Raw genomic sequence first — 24,440 nt, 5'->3', positions numbered from 1 at the left:
CTTAGAAACTGCTAAAGGGAGAAACTTTCCAGGCAAGATTTCAAGAAACAATGTGTGATACACATGTATTGCTACAGAGGTATATTGGTTTTATTCGATTTATAGTTTCCTCCCAAAGAATCCTGGCAATAGTTGTTTGCTGAGAATCCTCTTTTTGAGATTCCAAACATGCACACTCGCAGAGTTCAACGTGGAGAAGGAATGATGCTTAATCTGGTTCACACTCCTGTTTACATCCTGAGCTGTCCTATAAAAATTGCTAGAGAGAACTCTGTGAGATCACTTCCTTTGTCTTTCTTGGCAGGAAACTGTAACACAACATGCTTCTTTCCTGCCTGGGCATCTCTCCATCATGTTGCCAAGTTGACAACACGTGCAGCTCAGACACCACTTTTGAACTTACATTTTATACATTTGTAACTTAGATAGTTGCTATAAACCTCCCTTCATTTGGCTGCAGTAACTGATGCTTTGAAATATAGATTATGTAAATAAATACTATCTTTATTTATTCACAAAACAATGTTTGTGTGATTGTTGTTTTTAAGGGGGAGAAAGGGGGCAATACCAGGAAAATACAATCTGCCTCACATCATCCTGGATTATGGTTTCTGGGAGGTTAAATCAACATTGACTTGGCTTCCAAGTTTAAGCTGCAAGGGATCTCACTTGCTTGAGCAAGGAAGGATAATAACTAAACCATAGATTCTCTCCTAGTGTCTAATTCCATTCCTACAGGAAGGTGGCCAAGGTGTGCAGGAGGATAGGACCTGAGTGAGGACTTATAGCTGAGGCATCGAGGCAGAGAAGGGTGCAAAGGTTGTGCCATGGAAAGATGACAGGATGCAGAATAATGGCTCTGATGTGGTTGCAGGAGATGGTGAGAGAAATTGTAGCATCAAATAGCAAGAAGGTACTTTAGTAAATATTAATGGATTGGAGCAAAGTGTAACATCGATATCACCGCAGATTTAGACTGTATATAAAGACTTCAAAGAGGATGCTAGTGTGATTAAGCAGCAGTGTAAAAACAGATATTAAAAGTCCATAAGATTCACATTAAAAAGTTATGCTAAAAGCACAACCCCAAAAAATCGTGGGTTTTGTTTTTTCAAAATAATGCATTGGGATAGTTAAGCTTACCAGGACTGTTAAACTTGATAGGACGTTGAGACCACAAAAGGTGTACTGAAAGCAGGTTCTGGAGAGGCGAAATGTGTGAGTCTTCATGTGGAAGAAAATGGAGACACATTTCCCCATCTGAACTCTTATTTTGTGAGGCGACAGGGAAACTGAGGAGTTATGTCAAACAGAGGTGACAAATGATGGAGTTTTAATGCTAATTGACAAATTGCAAGTGAACAAGTCAGCAGAGCCAGATGACATTCGCCTGAGAGTTCTTTGAAGGATGCAAATGTGAAACTGCTGATCTTTGAACGGAAAATATGGATACAGGTAGCTCAATGAAAATGTCAACTCGGTGCGCGGCAGCATTATAAGGCTTATTAGGAAATTGGTTGTAGAGGGTGAAGTGCCACTATCTGAGTGCTTTTATATAAATTTGTGGGGTTGTGGTGCAGCTGCATTTGAAATACCTACCCTTTCTAGCCACAGCTTCGTGCTTTCCTGGTCTGTTGTCTGAGTGCTTTTTGTTTTTTTGTCCCCCAGGAAAACCTGCTCTTTAACTCTGACTCAGTAAAGGTAAAGGGACCCCTGACCATTAGGTCCAGTCGTGACCGGGTTGCGGCGCTCATCTCACTTTACTGGCCAAGGGAGCCGACGTACACCTTCCAGGTCATGTGGCCAGCATGACTAAGCTGCTTCTGGCGAACCAGAGCAGCGCACAGAAACGCCGTTTACCTTCCCGCCAGAGCGATACCAATTGATCTACTTGCACTTTGACGTGCTTTCAAACTGCTAGGTTGGCAGGAGCAGGGACCGAGCAACGGGAGCTCACCCTGTCACGGGGATTCGAACCGCCGACCTTCTTATCGGCAAATACTAGGCTCTGTGGTTTAACCCACAGTGCCACAAACTGCAATTTGGGTTTCCTGCACATTGCCCAAAGAGTTAAAGAGCAGGTTTTCATGGGGAAAGCAGTGGGCAAAAAAAAGGGGGGTGCAGGTGAAAATTATAATAATAATTTATTATTTATACACCGCCCATCCGGCTGGGTTTCCCCAGCCACTCTGGGTGGCTTCCAGCAAAGTATTAAAATACAGTAGTCTGTTAAAAATTAAAAGCTTCCCTAAAGAGGGCTGCCTTCAGATGTCTTCTAAAAGTCTGGTAGTTATTCTTCTCTTTGGCATCTGGTGGGAGGGCATTCCACAGGGCAGGTGCCACTACCCAGAAGGCCCTTAGTGTGGGTTGAGCCTTTGCTTCCCCTCAGCCAGCCCTACCCTCCCTGCCTTTGTACTGACAACCTTTCCTGGGTTGGCTCTGGCTTTCTCCTCCTCCTTAACCTCATTAATGCCCTTGTGTGCAGGTGTGGTGTAGTGGTTAAGAGCGGTGGACTGGGTTCGCATCTCCGCTCCTCCACATGCAGCTGCTGGGTGACCTTGTGCTAGTCACACTTCTCTGAAGTCTCTCAGCCCCACTCACCTCACAGAGTGTTTGTTGTGGGGGAGGAAGAGAAAGCAGATTGTTAGCAGCTTTGAGACTCCTTAGGGTAGTGATAAAGTGGGATGTCAAATCCGCACCTCCTCCTCCTCCTCCTCCTCCTCCTCCTCCTCCTCCTCCTCCTCCTCCTCTTCTTCTTCTTCTTCTTCCCTTCTTGGATATCAAATCCAGACTCTTCTTCTTCTACTAAAGCTCCTGCCTGTGTTTTAAGATCCACCTCACAGTCCTCACTTATTGGTTTACTGTGAATGCCCATCAAACTGACGAGAACCAGGGACAGTGTCTTTTCAGTGGTGCCTCCATATCTCCTTAAGAGAACCCAACAGAGAGGAAGATGGAGACAAAACTGGAATTGGTTGGCTCTGCCTGTTCTGTGCTCCAGCTCCATTTGCCTTTGGGCTTCCAGCCTTCCGCCACACCAGTTTCACTCTTTCTTATGTCAAAAGATCTTGTTGAGCAGGAAAAGGTCTACAGAAAGGGGCAATGAGTATGAGTGAGAGGTTGATGTCCTTTCTTACGAAGAAACTCTAAAGTGTTTTGGATTCTTTTAGATTAGAAAACAAAAACGACACCTAGAAGTGTGTAAGAAATGACATCATGGTGTGGAGAAATGATATCACCCTGTAAAACTAATTGGTAGTAGGTTCTGAACAGACAACTTGTGTGCTCCCAGGACTATTCAGTGGAACATAAAAATTCACAAAAATTGTTTTCAGGAGGCTAGATGGCTATACAAAGGAGTGGACACATTCTTGGAAGACAAATATATTGTGGCTAATAGCCATTAAAGGTAAAGGTAAAGGGACCCCTGACCATTAGGTCCAATTGTGGCTGGCTCTAGGGTTGCGGCACTCATCTCGCTTTTTTGGCCGAGGGAGCCGGCATACAGCTTCCAGGTCATGTGGCCAGCATGGCAAACCAGAGCAGTGCACGGAAACGCTGTTTACCTTCCCGCTGGAAGTGCTTTCGAACTGCTAGGTTGGCAGAGGCAGGGACCGAGCAACGGGAGCTCGAATCGTAGGGATTCGAACCATTGGCAACTCCTAGGGTCGGTGGTGTAACCCACAGCGCCACCCGTGTCCCAATAGCCATTAGCTCAATGGAATTTCCACGTTCAGACTTAGTGTATCTCTTAGTTCCAGGTGCTGGGAATAAACAACAGGGGAAAGACTGTTCTAGTTGTTGGCAACCTTTAAGTCCTGGCTGTTGGCCATCTGCCCAGAGGTATATATGCCTGACCACAGTTAGAAACAGAATGATGTCCTAGATGGGACCCTTGCCAGATTCTTTATGATCTCACAACAATATAGGAAAGAAGTGAACTGTGTGAGAAAGGAAACTTGACTCAGGTTTCATACCTGCTGAGAACAGGACTAGTCCACTACTATTTTCATCTTCAGCCTTCAATAAGCTGTGGGTGGTCTTTCTGGGATCGGTTTTCTCTGGAAGAAAAAGAACTCAACTTTTAAGGTTCACTTGCACATTCAGAGGCAGAAAGGCTAGGTGTAGCAGTAGTCCACATGAGCAAAAAGAACTTTAGTATGAAAACTTCATATGTGCAGTCCAGAGAGTTCAGAGCTTATCAGTCCTTGTGTCCAACATTTATAGCAGCAATTCCCTGGATGTCAGCCTGATCTGGCCCTCCTGGTCTGATTTCTCTTACATATTTCTTTTGGTTAGCTAGGTATTTAAGTAAGTAAGAAATATATTTTGCCTTCGTGAGAGAACCACCTATTTATCTTGAATTGCTTCCATTAGTCAGTTTCTCGCTGAACACCTTAGAGCTCAAAGATGGAGGTGAATCTTCACCGTTATTAATAAGAGAATGAACTTGCTCATAAAAATACCCTCTGAAAGTGCACGTTAGGCAAAACATCACCTGTATGAGCTGCATTGAGCTGCATTGAACCTGAGCCAAGCTTCACTGTGAGGTCTTGTTCTTAAAACCAAAGGGAACTGCAAAACATGAACATATGGATCCATTTGCTTAGCTATGTCTTGTCAAATAAGATCAGTCTTTTCATCCTGCAGTTAGCACTCTTCCCATCAACATGCCTCCATGAGCTAGCTTTGTCAGGAAGGCAGAATGGAGACCAATAGGGGTGTCAACAGAGGATGCTCTAGGCATTATTGACAAATTAAAACTTAACAAATTCGGATATCCAGGTGGCATCCTCTGGATAATTCTTAAAGAGTTTCACAAGGGATCATGGGGAAATCTAGGAAATTACACATCAGTTCATGCTTGTTTGAGGTAAATTGGTGGAAAGGTTACAAGGCTCCCATTTCTTTCAACGTAAACTCTAATTGTATATTGGCCCGGATAAGGACACGCTTGGCTTCCCCCATCCATCCTATATTTGAGAACGATTCCTGAATCAGATTGTGTCCTAACATCAATTTCCAATTAATGTACAGTTTTCTGTCTGGATTCCACTCTACCTTTTCTGCCAAGATGGCAGAGAAAGACATTAATTTCAGAGTCAAAATTACTGCTTTATGCTATACAACTTCTGCGGCCAAGTAAAACATAACAGACCCACCGATGATGCCAGCTAGAACAAGTACGTATCATTAAAATCATTCTGCTCTTTTTGTTTCCTTGACTGCAACAATTCTCTCTGTGTTAATAAACTTAACAGCAGGTCTGATCGGAGAGGCTGCTAACTCATCTACTCTCTTCCCACATTAATACTGTTGTCCCTTTGGTCAAGTGCCCTTTCTTTTGCTCTTTTGAGGTCATGGGTGGTTAGAGACTGGAAGGTGGCAGAGTTTCATTTGATATCCTAGTTAAACCTTTCCTCGGTGCAGAAAGCCCCTGTTGCTCTTTCAGCCTATTAGGTAGTGGCAGCTATTGATTTTTTTGATATTTTATGGTGAATTTAGCCTCAGTGGCAAAACTGCAGCAACTAGAGCCCTATGCAGCTGTTTAAATAGCGTGTGTGGCAATACCATGGGGGGGGCATGTGTTTCCCAGTGCCTCCATTGACAATGCTAAGAGCTGAGGCTCAATGCCTGAAGCAGAATTCTTTGTACATTCAGCTGAATGTGCTGAGAATCCTTCCCACAACTGGGAATCCTGCATGATCCTGAAGGGGATTCCCAATTGCATCCAGATGCAACAGGCATCTGTGATCTCTCCGACGCATTCCTTGAACTCCTGAATAGGCCTTAGCCATCCATCTAATCTAGGTTACCAAGTCATTGTTCCGAAGTCAGTGCCAGTTTAGCGAGAGGGGTAAAAACGTAAAGGACCTCTGACCATTAAGTCCAGTCATGGATGACTCTGGGTTTGTGGCACTCATCTCGCTTTACTGGCCGAGGGAGCCGGCGAACCGCCAACCTTCTGATCAGCGAGCCCTAGGCTCTGTGGTTTAGACCACAGCGCCACCCGCGTCCCTTCAGCGAGAAGGGTAGAGACTCTCTAAAGGACAGCATGAACATCATAGAAGAAGAAGAAGAAGAAGAAGAAGAAGAAGAAGAAGAAGAAGAAGAAGAAGAAGAAGAAGAAGAATTGATATCCCGCTTTATCACTACCTGAAGGAGTCTCAAAGCGGGTAACATTCTCCTTTCCCTTCCTCCCCCACAACAAACACTCTGTGAGGTGAGTGGGGCTGAGAGACTTCAGAGAAGTGTGACTGCCCAAGGTCACCCAGCAGCTGCATGTGGAGGAACGGGGAAGCGAACCCGGTTCACCAGATTACGAGTCCACCGCTCTTGACCACTACACCACACTGTACTGTGACAGAGAGTACTCTTTAATAGGGGAGGGGGAGGACTGGGCTGCTGTTCTCCAAGGAACTTTCCAATGTAGTGCTGTGCAGAAGCCGTGAAGAAGACCAGAAGGTACCCGGAACTCTCTTTCTTCTACAAATACAGGCAGACCACAGGAGTAAGTGCTTTTCAGATGTGTGGTCTGCCCTTCATTTTTGACTAGAAACCATAGTCATTCCCACACTCCTGATGATGAAACTGGAAGTGCAGCAGGGTTTCTGAACTAGAACCAGGCTCGTAAAAAGCAAATTGTGCTCTTGGGGCAATTGCTCACTTTAATCTTCTGATGGGGTTTATCGTTGCAGCCAACGACACGTAACTTTTTCTTTATAAATCCGCCAGTGCTACAGACTTGCAAATGGTTTTAACTGGTTGTTTTTACTGATGTTTTTACCTGCCTTGTTTTTATGTTTATTTTAGTTTGTATTTGATTGGCTTTTATTGTATGCTGCTTTTATTTTTTAACATTGCTACCAGCTGTCATAAGTACCATTTGGTGCAAAGACAGGATACAAATTCAACAAACCAATAAATTAAACTTCCTGTGGTGGGAACCAATAACAGTATCTTTATCCCATAAACCCATCTAGGTCCAATTTAAGGTGCACACTGTAGACTTAAAAAAAGGAAATGTCATGTGCAGATGAGGCAAATGTATTTTTTGGAAAAACGTGTACCTAACAGGTATACTAATTAGGTGGGGTTGATGGTAGCTCTCTATCAAGGGTCCATTTCATTGCAAAGCATCATGCATGAAGAGACTGATTATTTTATTTTTTAAAATGCAATTTCCAAAGAAACATTTCTTATACTTGCAACCTGCCCTTATAGAGGTCTCCCGGTCAACCTCCTTCCCACCACCATTGAAGAACCCAACCAAGTCTATGCCTGCTTTGCATCAGCAGCCTTATGGGACAGCATAAGTAGAAGTTATTCTACAGAGCTGCTCTCCAAGTCGTTTTTATACTCTGCTAGACTCTGCTATAGTGGGGATGTGGGTGGCGCTGTGGGTTAAACCACAGAGCCTAGGACTTGCCGATCAGAAGGTCAGCGGTTCGAATCCCCATGACGGGGTGAGCTCCCGTTGCTCGGTCCTTGCTCCTGCCAACCTAGAGTTCGAAAGCACGTCAAAGTGCAAGTAGATAAATAGGTACCGCTCTGGCAGGAAGGTAAACAGCGTTTCCGTGCGCTGGTCTGGTTCGCCAGAAGCGGCTTAGTCATGCTGGCCACATGAACCGGAAGCTGTATGCCGGCTCCCTCGGCCAGTAAAGCGAGATGAGCGCCGCAACCCCAGAGTAGTCCGCGACTGGACCGAATGGTCAGGGGTCCCTTTACCTTTACCTTAGACTCTGCTATACTCTGCTGTGCGAATACTGTCTTCTTGTGGAAGTGAATCCGGTGCTCACAACTCTAAGCTGTGAGTCCACAACACTTTGACCTGTTCCTGTCCAGAAGGTGGTCTCTCGAAGTGCTACCCAGCTCGCCTAGCCCAGTCGGGGCTGAAGTGCATGAGTCCAGTTGGTGGTACTGGCTTAAGGGCGATGCTGACAATTGAAGAACCCAACCAAGTCTATGCCTGCTTTGCATCAGCAGCCTTATGGGACATTGGCCTGAGCTTGTTAGATGCTTAACATGGGCTTGTTTGTCTTTGTGAACTGGCCCTCCTTTTGTGGAGTCAGGTTATGTAGGGATATCGCGGAGTGGACAGTGAGGTGTGGAGGGAGCACACTTCTCCACCAGCAGGCAGCCACAGTCTGCCTGCACGCGTGACCCTGGGGTGCAGGAAAATCCTCCCCCCACCAGACAAGCCACAGCTGTCGGAACATCGTCCCCTATGTCTGACCTTTTGCGGTCTCAGCAGTCAGCGGTGTCCTGTCTGTAACCTTTGTCCCTGAGACCTTTTGTCTCCTTCGTCATACACCGTGCAAGGGGAAAATGACGCTGTGGAAACAGGTGCCAAAATAGCTTTGTACCACCCCACGATCTCGGGACTGAAGATGTGTAAAGGTCACAGCCCAAAATGTATTTGCCTGGCTTGCATATTTGTCTCAATAAAAGGAGGCTCCGCAGGAATGGCAGCAGCTCGCTTCAGACCACCTGATGATCAACTCCTGTCTTGGGCCTTCACTTCAAGTTAATTGGAGCTTATTTCAGAGGAAGGGGTCCCAGAGCTGTACAAGCGAAGAGAGGAAGACCGTATGCTCATTTGGGCCACCAGGGGTTGTTTTCCGTGCTGCTGCTTGCTTCCGTGCTGGAGTGTCGGTTTTGCAGATGTGATGGAGAAGAAGACAGAGGGTTGTGTGGGCTCCACAGAGCTTCCTCCTTGCGAGGATTGTGGTTGCCAAGGGAGCCTGGAGTATTACCAGGGGGGCCTGCATTATTCTCCTGCTCCCTCTCCTCTCTTCCTTTCCACCCACCCTTCCACACCTTCAGAAGATTCTGCGACTCTGCAGCATGGCTGCAGCAAAACACATTTCCTTTGAATAATGCATCCACGCCCCCACCCCATCAGCCTGTGTGTGTGTGTGTGTGTGTGTGTGTGTAAAAGAGAGAGAGAGAATGAATCCTTTCTCTGCTGAAAGTCAGTGCGCAGTGAATGCGTGGAATTATAAGCATGTTTTGAAGAGACAGGAGAGAGCTTTGGTTCGGACAGCAGGAAGGCAGCAGCCCTGCCCTCTGAATTATGCACAAGGTCTTACTTTATCGTTCATGCTCTTCCGAATCCCTTGGACCGCAAGCCAAGGTTTTCAGCTTTCAAGCGTGGCTTTCGCAACCCTCCTCCTCTCGCCTGCCTTTGCCAAGCTTGCCTGTTAGCGCCGCTTCAGCCCTCCCACCTGCGCAACCCACATCATTTAAAGTTGTCCTTGGAAAGCTGCGGTCAGCAAAGGTTGCTGGGAGGGAAGGGATGAGTTAGGAAAACATCCTCCCAGCAAATGAGTAAAATAGCCATAAGTTAAAAGTGGAGGCACTGTTTCTTATTTCATACTCCTCATGTGTTCCACCCGCATTTGCAAACTTAAGTCAGCAGGAAGCTGAGAATGAAAGGGGGTAGCGGAGTCAGGCAGCAAAGACCCCCAATACCCCTTCCCCACACCCAGAGGACTTATTTTTTATGTATTTTTATTTTTTAAAAAATCTTGGTTTACAAAAGTATGAGCAGTGTCTCTCTCTTTTCTTTTCCAAGTAACATTTTTACAGATCAGTTTTGTTTGTTGAGACATTAGGAAGAAAAGGGGGAAAGCGGTGGAGGGGGGAATCGTGACTGGGAGTGGGGTTTGGTGGTGATGTTTCTATTTTACTTAATATATGTGGGGTTTTGTGTCAGCGTCGCTTGAGCAGGTTCTCTTTGCTATTCGCTTGTGATCCTTTGGTGTTGAGAGAGGTTGGAGGTTGGCCTAGGCCGGTGTGGTTGTTCGTTTGTGATTGGCTGTGGTGAGCTTTGTTTTCATGTGTGATTGGTTGTTTTGGATTAGGTTAGCCTTAATGATTCATATGCTGTTGGTGGATTCTTGTCGTTGTCTTGTTGGGCTGTGTATGTGATAAAGGGGAGCCATATCGGGGTGAAGGTGTCTTCTTCTATTTGTCCCCATGTCAGTTTCAGTTTGTTGCTTAATTTTTCTAGTAGGGCTGTTTCCCATACTATTTGGTACCATTGGTCTTACTCCTGACAGGTCTCTCCAGTGTCTGGCTATGATTATTTGCACTCGCTTGCGGTGGGTTTCGAGTGGGGAGGAGCTTTGAGCGAGTGATTCCTTGGCTTGATTTGTTAACACTGAGGTATGGTAGGGATCAGTTGGCTTTTAGAGGATGTCAACAGCCTGATGCAGGCTTCCTCTGAGTCCAATTTGTACAAACACACATAAACAAGCTTGGAGAGTGGGGCAAAGGTCCTTCTTTCACCTGAGCTCAATCCACTGCAGTATAGAGGTTAGAGGAGATTAGATTAGGACCAGGGAGACCTGGCGAAAAATTGGGAAACAGACAAAATACCAGAATTACTAGAATGGAGAGCCTAAATTTGCAAATTTGCGGAAATGGCAAAGTTAACAGCATCAATTAGAAGTTGTCCTAATCAAAAAAAATTATAAAGAGTGGGAATGCGTAAAGGTCTACATGAAAAGAATTGGTTTTGGATTTTAAAAATTAATATGCAATAGCTTAAAGGGCAAAAGGAGATAGGATAATAACATAACAAAGATGGAACAACAAATATAAACAGAAGGCAACACAACAACAAAAAATAACAGTATGTATGTATGGGTGGAGGGAAGCAATGGGTCTTGGGGGAGGGAGATGAGGGAACTAACTGAAAAATGGTTAAAGATATATCTAGGATTTAAGAGATTGAGAATAAGGAATTAAAACAAGGAAACAAACATTCAGGAATAATAAAATAATAGAATCTGAGAAGAGATTAGTCTAAATGAAAACATGAGACTCAAGGTTTTACCATTTATGATTTTATTTTGGGTGTGAAGTCTTTATTTGTAAAGATTGTACACTAAATGAATAAAACAATAAAATGCATAAATAAATAAATAAATAAATAAATAAATAAATAAATAAATAAATAAGTAAATAAGTAAATAAATAAATAATAGGACCAGGGAGACCCCGGTTCAAATACCTGGCTATGAAACCCAGTGGGTAATCTTGAACCAGTCTGCCAAACCTGCTGTGTTGTAAGAGGAATCACGTATCCCGCCTTTGGAGGCAAAGGTGGGCTGGGAATATAGTAATGAAGAAATAAATACAAACCCCTGGCAATCGCTTTCAGCTGACCTGCTCTGAGCTCAGTGCTTCTCTCTCTCCAGATTCACCTGTTTGGGTTTTCTCCTTGCTTCCCCTGTCGCAAACTAAGACAGCCTTCTTCCCACCCCTCCATGCCATGGCTGTGTTATGCGGTATACAACTCAGTGGTGTAGCGCTGCAGAAAGTCTTTTTCTAACAGGATCTTGGCCTCCTTCCTGCCTCTACAGGGAATTTGCCAAAGAGAGAGAGAGAGTGGAAAATCGCCGGGCCTTCATGAAACTGAGGAGGCAGCAGCAGATTGAACGGGAGCTGAACGGCTACCGGGCTTGGATAGATAAAGCAGGTAAAGTAGGTCTGGGGTCAGGGCAGGATGTGGAGCCAATCCAGCTGTCAGCTTGGAAAAACAGCAAACCGTCAGGAGAGAGCCAGAGCTGCCGACGACTGAAACCTGTGTACACGGCCCATGCCCTTCTGTGCCCTGAAACTGCCTTCTTTTAGTGCGCAGTTTACAAAACCATTTTGGGAAATTTAAGTCCTCTTAATGGGGATGTGGGTGGCGCTGTGTGTTAAACCATAGAGCCTAGGGCTTGCCGATCAGAAGGTTGGTGGTTCGAATCCCCACGACGGGGTGAGCTCCCGTCGCTCGGTCCCTGCTCCTGCCAACCTAGCAGTTCGAAAGCACGTCAAAGTGCAAGTAGATAAATACCTTCTCTGGCGGGAAGGTAAACAGTGTTTCCATGCGCTGCTCTGGTTCACCAGAAGCAGCTTAGTCATGCTGGCCACATGACCCGGAAGCTATACGCCGGCTCCCTCGGCCAATAAAGCGAGATGAGCACTGCAACCCCAGAGTCATCCACGACTGGCCCTAATGGCCAGGGGTCCCTTTACCTTTACCTTTAAGTCCTCTTAGCAATATTACAGTATTGCATTCTCTTTTTTAAAAAAAGTTTTTATTATTAAAATAATTCAGCATTAATACACACTTATTGCAAGCATACATTTCATACAGTCCTTAAAAATATTTATACATACCTACACTCAAGCCCACAGATAATTCCTTTTCCCGTCACCATCCACCATCCCTCACCCCACCTTTGAGTTAGACTTCCAATCTACTCAATTGCATTCTCATTAGTCTGGAATCAAAGTATTAGCTTAGTAGCTCAAATTAAAACATGAAGTTAATTCAGAGCTCCATCCTATCACTGTTCCTCTGCCCCGCTGCCCCTTAGGACTTCTAGATCACAATGCTGCTGAAGTCATAGCTGGCAGAATTGCCCCTTGTTTGCAACTCTCAGTGGCGCAGGAGTCTTTCCAGGGTCTAGGTTTGGTAACCCATACTGACTGCTCCCTAGTCCTGAGACTGTTCCACCTGACTTTCCCTCATGTTCCTGCATCCCTTCCCCTTCCGTGTCTCTTCCCTTCAACTAACCTGCCTCCAGGTTACCTGTCCCTTAGGTTTCCCATCTTCCGGTGCCTCCTTCAGTCAGTTTCCTTGGCCTGCTCTGCACAGCAGCTCCTTGTGCCTGTTGTGTCAACGATCCTTTCTCACCTAAACTTCTACAGTGAATACTTTGTTGCTGAGAAGTTGGAATGTTTGTGGACAATCCATAGATTCGTACTAGCTCGTTCAACAAATGTCAGAGGCTTCACTGCCAGAAATGCAATACCACGTTGGTTGCCACTGAAGTTTTGTAGTGTGTGGAATGCAGTTATATTGCAAGCCATAGACATATACTGGATACAGTTTGGAACATAGTGATGAAACTCTTCCATTTTCAGTCTGTGAGTTTCTTGAAGTTTTCTTGTTTGAGGGTGGCTTTTCTAGTTTGTTGGCTGAGTGCTCCCTAACTGTACGCCTCTTGCGTAGGAGTGCACACCTGCCTTTTGTTTTCTATGTTGCTCAAATATGCTGTGCCATTTTTAAAACTATATCTTCAGCTTAAAAGACATTTGGAATTCACATAAAACCTACATAACATGCTCTTTAAAAAAAAAAAAAGAAATACGCAAGTGAACAAGATTCTTTTTCTCCCCACAAGTTAGAATAGATGTGGACAAATGGTCCTACCACAGCCATGATGTAATTAGTCTCATATCGCCAAATAATATTGTCCCTTTTGTTTTGCTGATTAGATAGTTGACAAATATATTCCTAAACTTCTTTTATTATCTTTTTGCGTCTTTACATAGAGGAAGTCATGCTGGCTGAAGAGAACAAGAATTCTGGCACATCGGCATTAGAAGGTAATTTCACACCCTGAAATTCGAAATCCATGGGGAGATGCAGAATGCTTCTTCTGCCTGCTGCTTTTTCCACTAGGCTACTTTCCCACACACGGGTGGCACTGTGGGTTACACCACAGAACCTAGGACTTGCCGATCAGAAGGTGAGAGGTTTGAATCCCTGCGACAGGGTGAGCTCCCATTGCTCGGTCCCTGCTCCTGCCAACCTAGCAGTTTGAAAGCACGTCAAAGTGCAAGTAGATCAATAGGTGGGAAGGTAAACGGCGTTTCCGTGCGCTGCTCTGGTTCGCCAGAAGTAGCTTAGTCATGCTGGCCACATGACCCAGAAGCTGTACACCAGCTCCCTCGGCCAATAAAGCAAGATGAGCGCCACAACCTCAGAGTCGGTCACAACTGGACCTAATGGTCAGGGGTCCCTTGACCTTTACCTTTTACTTCCCCCACATGTACAGCTGTGTTGCCTTGGCAAGTTGGGGAAAGTGGGTGGGAATGGGTTGCAAAGGAAAAAAATGATGGTTGGGGGAAGGGTTAAGCCAAAACACGTTGGGCGTATTGCAAAAATCAGGAACCTGTCCTTTTCCCATGCCATCTGTGAGACGTTTCTCTTTTTTGCCCTTCATTCTTTTTTGCCCTTCATCCTCCGCCCTTCCTAGTTCTCAGGAGGGCAACCATTAAAAGGAATCGGACAGAAGTCATGAATCGTGACTCCAGCGATGAGCGTGTGGATATCTCCTCTGTCGGTAAGATGCAGACATTCAATGCCTGTCCTGGGGGCTCTTGCTCCAAACCCAGGTCTTCATTCATCCAAAGATGTCGCTTCCGTGCCTCTGACCAGTGGTGAACATTAATACTTCACCAAAAAGCGTGAAACTGCAACACCAAAATGAAATCGGAAGAAGCATACTTGGAGTCAAGTGTGAATTTCATGCTCTTTATTCAGCTCATAGTAGCAATGAATGAAACTTTCCCCAAAACGTCTAGCTATATATGCATTATTTACACAATGGGCCTCGCGTGATTTGCTAATTCTGGGCTGCTTCTGTAATAATAAATAATAATAATTTATTATTTATACCCCGCCCATCTGGCTGGGTTTCCATAGCCACTCTGGGTGGCTTCCAAAAAAACACTAAAATACAGTAACCTATTAAACATTAAAAGCTTCCTTGAACAGGGCTGCCTTCAGATGTCTTCTAAAAGTTTGGTAGTTATTTTTCTCTTTGACATCTGGTGGGAGGGTGTTCCACAGGGCAGGTGCCACTACCGAGAAGGTCCTCTGCCTGGTTCCCTGTAACTTGGCTTCTCGCAGTGAGGGAACCACCAGAAGGCCCTCGGCGCTGGACCTCAGTGTCCAGGCAGAACGATGGGGGTGGAGACGCTCCTTCAGGTATACTGAGCTGAGGCCGTTTAGGGCTTTAAAGGTCAGCACCAACACTTTGAATTGTGCTCAGAAACGTACTGGGAGCCAATGTAGGTCTTTCAAGACCTGTGTTATATGGTCTCGGCGGCTGCTCCCAGTCACCAGTCTACCTGCCGCATTCTGGATTAGTTGTAGTTTCCGGGTCACCTTCAAAGGTAGCCCCACATAGAGTGCATTGCAGTAGTCCAAGTGAGAGATAACTAGAGCATGCACCACTCTGGCGAGACAGTCCGTGGGCTGGTAGGGTCTCAGCCTGTGTACCAGATGGAGCTGATAAACAGCTGCCCTGGACACAGAATTGACCTGTGGCTCCTTGGACAGCTGTGAGTCCAGAATGACTCCCAGGCTGCGCACCTGGTCCTTCAGAGGCACAGTTACCCCATACAGGACCAGGGAATCCTCCACACCTGCCTGCCTCCTGTCCCCCAAAAACAGTACTTCTGTCTTGTCAGGATTCAACCTCAATCTGTTAGCCGCCATCCATCCTCCAACCGCCTCCAGACACTCACACAGGACCTTCACCGCCTTCACTGTTTCTGATTTAAAAGAGAGGTAGAGCTGGGTATCATCCGCATACTCATGTAAAAACATGCTGAAATCCAGACCGTCCGTGGGCCAGATTTAGAAGGCGATTGGGCCGGATCCAAGGGGGATATTCCTATGCAACTCTTAGAGGTTCAAAAGCTTCGTTCTTCTTTGCATGTGGACTCACCCTAGAAAGAAACATTGGCACAAGATCATCCAGGATTTTGTGGCTCCTTCAAGTGAGAAGCAGAACATCTCATTTATCTGTTATCTTGGGGCTGGCAGGAGGACTTGCCTTCGTTCTGGAAGAGAGGCACAGAATGAGGGAATAATTGCAAACTCTTGATTGAAATAAGTTAATTGCGCCACGCTTTCCAGTAGCTGCCCCTGACTTGATTAACACAGAGAATAAACAATTTCTCCTGCAGTTTTGGGAAGGGTGCATTACAGGCCTAATGCAGTAGATTTTCAACATTGGATTTTTATTTTTTTAAAACTATTTTTGTTAGGCAGCTGTCAGCATGGGTATTGCTGCAGAGTATAATAAAGTAGGTGTTTTTGTCCCAATATCTGGCGTACCAGAAAAGGACTCAGATTCTGCATTGACTTGATAATTGGCACTAGTATTCATTTGGGTTCTTTAGCCTGAAAGTTTGCAGTGTGATTTATTCTTCACTCTTTGGAATACTGTGTCAGTAAACATGTGACGGAGATACTATCTCTGTTTTGTAATAAATACATGGTTTTGGCGATTAGCTGCATCCTTCTGGGACTGAGAACAATATTGTCTGAAGTGCTGTTTAATGCTTTAAAAACTATCAGCTTATTCACAGACACACTTGAGCTTTCAGGATGAGTTTCAGACTAGTAATTACTCTTTTAAAAAAACCACAGGAAATGATTGTATGCATATAGGGAAAGGTCTCACAAAGCTCAAGTTGGCCAGACTCTGCTGGAGATGGTATTTAGGGGTCAATATGAGCTCAGGTAGCTTGCTGAAATTCATGGCTCCTATGGGCTCAAACGAATGTTAAACCTTAAAGCCCTGAATGAGGAGAAGCTGGATTCTAAAAAATCATAATTTTGTCCTCATTCATTGATACATACACAGACCAAAAGGAGGAAGCATCCTGTTCCCTTCTGTCCATACAGCCAGATCTAAATTTTGCCCAAGCTTGTCTATAGCAAATGAGCAGGGAGGGAACAGGATCTGACCGTCTTTATTTTAGCTGTGGCTTGAAGCTTCCTGTGCCTGACTCCATATAAATCATATCAGAAGAATCTTTATTTGCATCAGCCACTAGACATAGCAATAAAATAAAATAAAATAAAATAAAAAAAATAAAAAAATGTACCGAAGATAGAGTTAAAAACTTAACTATACAAAGTACATTTTGGAGGTTTACATCCAATAGTAGATCTTATTCTAATTGCCCCCACTAAAAGCCTTGCAGTTTTTGCTGTCACCTGATCATCTTGATCTGCTAAAAGAAAGGACACAATAGGGATGGTTGAGTCAGCCAACATGGACAATAGTAGAGGGGTAATAACCTCACTTGGGGACGCGGATGGTCGACAGTTCAAATCCCCGCGATGGGGTGCACTCCTGTTGCTTGGTCTCTGCTCCTGCCAACCTAGCAGTTTGAAAGCACATCAAAGAGGAGGAAGAAGAGGAGGAAGGCATCTAAATACATTTAAGTAAAATAATATGGCTTTAAAAATCTGGAACTGGAATGTGAATGGCCTGAATGAAAAGAAAAAACGCAACAAGGTGGAACAATTTTTAAAGAAGAAAAACTTAGACATAATTTGTCTACAAGAGACCCACATCGCAAGGAGTCACAGAAGGATCCTGATTAATAAGAGATTAGGCAATGAATTTATATCCTCAGATAAAAAGAAGAAGAGAGGAGTGGTAATGTACGTCAAAAACAAAATAGAAGCCCAACAAATATTTAAAGACGATGAAGGAAGACTGATGGCAATTCAGATCAATTGGCAAGGTGAAAAAATAATAGTGGTCGGGATCTACGCGCCAAATGATAATAAATCCGAATTTTACAAAAAATTGGAGGACAAACTACTAGAATTTGCAGACCAAAAGATAGTTCTGATGGGAGATATGAACGGGGTGGTCTCCTTAGAAATGGATAGACTAAGGAATAACAGCTCAAAAGAAGGGAAGTTACCTAAGTCTTTTTTTGAAATGATAAAGAGCTGTAATCTAATAGACATCTGGAGGCTGAGATACCCACTAAGAAAAGAATTCACATTCTACTCCGACCCAAATGAATCTATGTCCAGAATTGACCAAATTTGGATATCAAATGAGCTGGCACCGAGAATATCCCAGATAGAAATTCAACCAAGAGTAATCTCAGATCACAGTCCTTTGGAAATAGAAATCAAGAGTTTGGAAGAAAGATCGTTTAGATGGAAATTGAGCGACTACTTATTGGATGATCAAAAGGTAATTGAAGAGGCGAAGAAGAAACTGAAAGAATATTTTGAAGATAATTGGGACAAAGGAACGAAGAAGAGTGTGGTCTGGGACGCAGGCAAGGCGGTGATGAGGGGGTACTTTATCCAACAGAATACGATTAAAAGAAAGAATAGAGAAAAGGAAAAGAAGGAACTATTAAGACAAATTATGGAAAACGAACAGAAACTGATAAAAAAGCCAAATAATGCCAGAATCAAACAAAGTATTAAAGTGTTGCAAAAGGAGTTCGAAATGATGATAAACAAAGAAGTTGAATGGAATATTAAAAGATTAAGACAAAAGAATTTTGAATTTGCAAATAAAGCAGGGAAGTGGCTGGCATGGCAGACTAAGGAAAGAAAAGAGCGAAATACAATAAACAAAATAGAGGTGGGTGGAGAGGAGATAACCAACCCTAAGGGGATTAGGAAAGGATTTTTGGATTTCTACAAACAACTGTATAGAAGGAAAGAAAAGAACAACACAAGGAAAATAGAAAGATATTTAAAAGAGAAAGAAGTACAGAAGATTCCAACAGAGGCACAAGAGAGACTGAACACCCCAATAAGATTGGAAGAGATAAAAGAGGCAATCAAAAAACTGAAAAATGGAAAAGCCCCGGGACCAGATGGCTTTACAGCAAGGTACTATAAAGAACTAGAGACAACTCTGACACAACCAATGAAAGAAGTGATGAATATGATTTTGAAGGAGAAAGAGATTCCGGAGACGTGGAGAGAAGCACTCATAACATTTATTCCAAAAGACGATGCAGATCTGACGCAAGTCAGAAATTATAGGCCAATCTCCCTATTGAATACGGATTATAAAATTTTTGCAGGGATACTGGCAGAAAGGCTGAAAAAGGTTTTACAAGGAATTATACATGAAGATCAGGCAGGCTTCCTTCCCGGCAGACAGATGAGAGACAATGTGAGAAATATTGTAAATATTATAGAATATCTGTCTGCTAGGAATGAGAAGCAGGCAATGCTAATGTTTGTGGATGCTGAAAAAGCATTTGATAATGTATCATGGGACTTTCTGCTGAAAAACATCGAACAGAGGGATATGGGCAACGATTTTTTCAACGGAGTAAAGGCGATATACACGGAGCAAAGAGCCAGATTGATAGTAAATAGTGTGATTTCAGAGGAAATAAAAATCTCAAAAGGCACTAGACAAGGCTGTCCACTGTCCCCATTGATATTCATCATGGTTCTGGAGGTGTTACTAGACTCAATAAGGAAAAAAGAAAGAATAAAAGGGGTGGCGGTAGGAAAAGACCAACATAAAGTAAGAGCCTTCGCAGATGACTTGGTGCTGACGGCTGAAGATCCGCTGGAGTCAGCTACAGAAATATTGGATGAAATTGAGAAATTTGGAGAGGTAGCGGGGTTCATAATAAATAGGAAGAAAACAAAAATCATGGTTAAAAATATGGAGAAATCAGCGACGGAAGAATTGCAGCAACAAACAGGAATTGAAATCGTCAAAAAAGTGAAATACTTAGGAATTTGGCTGACCCCAAAAAATATCGACCTATACCAGAATAACTACACACCGACATGGAATAAAATTAAGAAGGACTTGATAATATGGAATAGACTAAAATTATCCATTTGGGGCAGAATTTCTCTAATTAAGATGTCAGTATTGCCCAAAATGTTATTCCTATTCCAAATGCTACCGATCTTAAAAGGAACGTTGATTTTTAAAGAATGGCAGAGGTTGATCGCAAGATATGTTTGGCAGGGGAAAAAACCAAGAATTAAACATAAATTATTGATAGATGCAAAGGAAAGGGGGGGTTTTGCCCTGCCCGACTTAAAGATATATTATGAGTCAGCATGCTTATGTTGGCTGAAAGAATGGATCAACCTGAAAAACACAAAGCTGTTAGATCTGGAAGGATTCGATAATAGAGCTGGATGGCACGCCTATTTATGGAAGGAGAAGAAAAAGGGTTATAAATCATTTGAAAACCATATCTTTCGGAGAGCCTTGCTGGAGGTATGGGATAGATATAAAAACATTCTGGAAGTCGGAGTCCCACATTGGCTGTCCCCACTAGAGGTGTTGGCAGTTAAAAAAGTTAATATGAGAGACAACTGGGCGACTTATGGAGAATTGGTGAGGAAGGAAGGGGGGAAATGGAGGATAAAACCATACGAGGAAATAAAAGGGCAGGTTTATGATTGGCTACACTACCTCCAAATAAACGAAATGTTTAAGAGGGATGAAAAAGAAAAAGGGTATAGAGAAAGAGAATCCAAATTTCAAATAGAAATAGTGAATAACAACCATAAGGTGATTTCAAAAATGTATAAAATCTTGTTAGAATGGCATACGATGGATGAGGGGGTGAAAGATACGATGATTCAATGGGCCAGAGATTTGGGACAAAACATAGAAATAGATGATTGGTACAAAATATGGAACGAAAACATAAAATTTACAGCCTGTGTCTCCCTAAAAGAGAACTCAATGAAGATGGTGTATAGATGGTACCTGACGCCAGTAAGATTAGCTAGAATGTATAAAATTAGTAATAAATGTTGGAGGTGTGGAGAGAAGGAGGGTACATTCATGCACATGTGGTGGGAGTGCAGCAAAATAAGGGAATTTTGGGGGACTATACACAGTGAACTGAAGAAAATATTAGGATATAATTTTGTTAAAAAACCGGAAATTTTTCTATTAGGAATAACAAGAAGGGATATAATAAGGAAAGACTGTAAATTTTTTCAATATGCTATTACGGCGGCAAGGATGCTGGTGGCCCAGAATTGGAAAGGAAAAGAGGTCCCGACTCTGGAAGACTGGAGGGCTAAACTTATGGATTACGCAGAATTGGACAAATTAACAGGCAAAATAAGATATCAAAAAGATCAGAAATTTTTGGAAAACTGGGGGAAATTTACGGATTATTTGGAAATCGTATGTGAGGAACAGACAACGTTAGTGTGTCTCAAAGAAGCTTTGTGAAAGAGTGAGGAACATTACGCAAAGAGAAACATAGAAAGAATTGTAACGTTTAATGGTAATGTTGAAGCTAAGAAATGTGTAGATAGGATAGAGGGTGCGAAAGATTGTCGGGAAAGTTGAGGGAGGTCTAAATAGAGAAGAGAGATGAGATGTAATGGGATACAAATAAGTTTTTCTTTTTTGTGTTGCTAAAATTCAATAAAAATATATGAAAAAAAAAAAAAAAGAAAGCACATCAAAGTGCAAGTAGATAAATAGGTACCACTCTGGCGGGAAGGTAAACGATGTTTCCGTGCGCTGCTCTGGTTCGCCAGAAGCGGCTTAGTCATGCTGGCCACATGACCCGGAAGCTGTACGCTGGCTCCCTTGGCCAATAAAGCAAGATGAGCGCTGCAACCCCAGAGTTGGCCACGACTGGACCTAATGGTCAGGGGTCCCTTTACATTTTAATAACCTCACTCCTCAAATCTTTATAAAAAGTGCAAGTCACATCAGCCACTGACTCAGTACTGCCATCTCCACATGGACATAACCGTTTTTTCTGGTGGAGTTTTTTGAAATTGACCCTCAACTACAGCCGAAGACAGTATATTCCATTTTCAAAAGTGAAAGCGCGTCTGTATTTTGGAATGGTTAAATTTTGCAAATTGGGTGCCAAAGTGTCAAAATGACTAGGTGGAAAATTGTCATACCATGGACAAAATTTCCTTAGCGTCGCCAAATTATTCTGTCGCTCGATATCGTATAGGTGCTGTCTAATTAAATTGTTTGCTTTACTGAAGCCCAGTGTCAATAACTGTTGTGGTGATGAACTGGAAAAGTAAAGCTTTCGGTTGACAATTTTAGTCCAAGTTTAGACATCATGTATGATATCAGGTACAGGAACAGTGGGCACACTTTGCCCAGAAAGTCCTGGAGAGCCAACCTCCAATGACTGGCAGGCCTGAATAGGCCCAACCCTGGCCTATAGCTTCACAGTACTTCCTTGCATGCATAAAGCACTGAGACAGCAAGGAGTTTGTCTTTACTTTTGTGAAATGTCCGTGCACCATTTATCTCAATTGACATCTCCCATCTTTCTTTCCCATCCCGTTGCAGGCACCCCCCTCGCTCGGGCCAGCATCAAGAGCGCCAAACTGGATGGCGCCTCGTATTTCCGTCACAAGGAGCGCCTCCTGCGCATCTCTGTCCGCCACATGGTGAAATCCCAGGTGTTCTATTGGCTCGTCTTGAGCATCGTGGCCCTCAACACGGCCTGTGTGGCCATCGTCCATCACAGCCAACCTCCTTGGCTCACACACCTCCTCTGTAAGTGACGGGGTTCTGTGTCATTGATGTCTCGCTAATGCGGCAGCAGCAGAAAGTGGAAGAACAAACCCTTCCCCAGAGCCAAATGCATGTGTAAGCAAGGGCATGTTTCTTCCAGGAAAATTCAGGCACAGGGCCAGTGTGGTGTAGTGCTTAAGAGCGGTGGACTCGTAAACTGGTGAACCGGGTTCGCTTCCCCGCTCCTCCACATGCAGCTGCTGGGTGACCTTGGGCTAGTCACACTTCTCTAAAGTCTCTCAGCCTCACTCACCTCACAGAGTGTTTGTTGTGGGGGAGGAAGGGAAAGGAGAATGTGAGCCGCTTTGAGACTCCTTAAAGGGAGTGAAAGGCAGGATATCGAATCCAAACTCCTCCTCCTCCACTTCTTCTTCTTCTTCTTCTTCTTCTTCTTCTTCTTCTTCTTCTTCTTCTTCTTCTTCTTCTTCTTTTTCTTTTCTTGGTTGCATCTCTTCAAGGAACTGGCAGCTCCCAACCAGTCTTGGCTGTATGTGGTGCCTGATCCTGTTCCGACACAGGTTTCAATCAGAAATATACCCCAGTGAAGTTGTTTTGTTCAAATAAAACGGCACAAGGCAGGATAAAAGTCTCCTTTTCTAGCTGCATACAGTGGTACCTAGGGTTACATACGTTTCAGGTTACAGACTCCGCTAACCTAGAAATAGTACCTCAGGTTAAGAACTTTGCTTCAGGATGAGAACAGAAATCGTGCTCCTGCGGCGACAGCAGGAGGCCCCATTAGCTAAAGAGGTCCTTCAGGTTAAGAACAGTTTCAGGTTAAGTACAGACCTCTGGAACGAATTAGGTACTTAACCCGAGGTACCACTGTATTTGATAGTTAGCATGCACCGCAGTGGTGAGTGTCAAAGAGCACTGGCTTCTTTTTGAGTTATTTTTTTGACATGATGTAAATGTATTCATATTGTTCTTTGGCACGTTCGTTTCTTTAGCTGCTCCTTCTGTGCACCATGTTTTCTTCTTTCCCCTCACTGCCCTCAACCGCATTTACTCTCACTGCTGTTAATGTGAGTGGTTTTGTGGATGATGTCATGATGCGTCTTCTGGTGTGGTGGACATATCATGGAGGCCTCAAAACCAAAACATGTGGGCCAGTATTGTGCCCAGAGGAAGCAGCAACCAGGAGAACGAAGGGATACTGAAAAGCACTGAGACAATGTGAATACTTGGCAAGGTTAAGTTGTTTTCTTCTTTTGGTTAATTTGGCAGCACGGAATGCAATTGTTTCCAAGCTAGTATTCGAAACTGGCGAATATTCAGCACAAATCTGCTCACTAATGAAAGAGTGTTAGACTCTTTATATTTTCTGAGAATCCTCAGAAAATAATCTCTCAAAGGACCTGTTGATGGCATTCTACCATTGTACTGTTGAGAGTGTATTAACTTATCGTCCATGTGTGTGGTTTGGGAACTGCACGGTCAGGGGGAAAAACAATGTTGTCCAGGGTTGTAAGGACTGCGGAGAGAATAATTGGGTGCACTCTTCCCACCTTGGATCAAATCTATGCTTCCAGGTGTCATAAGAAAGCTGCAGAGATAGTGCAGGATAGTGCGCACTCTGGAAATGATCTCTTTCAGCTTCTGCCTTCTGGAAGAAGGTACAGGGCTATAAAGATTAGGAGTAGCCACCTGAGAAACAGTTTTTATCCAAATGCGATTTTGGTTTTAAACGCAGTGTAAGGTAGTCTCTGTGGGTGTATATTGTATTTAATTATGGGGTGTCAGAGTTTTTAGGGGGTTAACCAGGCTGGGATAGCTGGGATAGCAGGCTTGTTGCTTTTTGAATGTCTGATGTAGATTTTTTTCCAGTTTCGTTGTTCTGTATGGGACAATGACAATAGAAATTATCGTATCGACTTGAGCCCTATGCACACAATATATTTTCTGCAGGTCAGTAGCCACTCCACTGTGCCTCTCACTTGCAAATCGTCTCTGTGGTGTTCCAGTTTTGCCCACATTAGACAGAATTTGGTGTGCTGTCATCGTTTTATTTATAATTGTTCTCATGCATAAAGGGCAGCACTGACGGTACGCAGAAACAAAAATCTCAAAGTCTACAAATTAAATACAAAATATAATAGGTAAAAGGTAAAGGACCCCTGCACGGTTAAGTCCAATCAAAGATGACTCTTCTCACTTTCAAGCCAAGGGAGCTGGCGTTTGTCTACAGACAGCTTTCCAGGTCATGTGGCCAGCATGGCTAAACCGCTTCTGGCACAATGGAGCACTGTAACGGAAACCAGAGTGCATGGAAACACTGTTAACCTTCCCGCCGCAGCGTTACCTATT

The 24,440-nt window shown here is 43.8% G+C and overlaps 1 protein-coding gene across 3 annotated transcripts in view; it reads left to right on the top strand.

The window, feature by feature from the left end:
- Positions 1 to 24,440, top strand: part of CACNA1E (calcium voltage-gated channel subunit alpha1 E) — a 505,628-nt gene that overhangs the window by 350,164 nt on the left and 131,024 nt on the right. For all 3 annotated transcript variants that reach the window (XM_081914516.1, XM_081914515.1, XM_081914517.1), the window contains exons 10-13: positions 11,373 to 11,488; positions 13,339 to 13,392; positions 14,046 to 14,132; positions 21,906 to 22,115. In XM_081914516.1, the coding sequence (XP_081770642.1) occupies positions 11,373 to 11,488; positions 13,339 to 13,392; positions 14,046 to 14,132; positions 21,906 to 22,115 (467 nt within the window). The remainder of the gene's footprint in view (positions 1 to 11,372; positions 11,489 to 13,338; positions 13,393 to 14,045; positions 14,133 to 21,905; positions 22,116 to 24,440) is intronic.

Source organism: Podarcis melisellensis (genome assembly GCF_964234715.1).
Source record: "Podarcis melisellensis genome assembly, chromosome: 6".
NCBI classification, from domain to species: Eukaryota; Metazoa; Chordata; class Lepidosauria; order Squamata; family Lacertidae; genus Podarcis; species Podarcis melisellensis.
The sequence above is the reverse complement of the archived record's forward strand: the minus strand, read 5'-3'. Positions and strand labels throughout refer to the sequence as shown.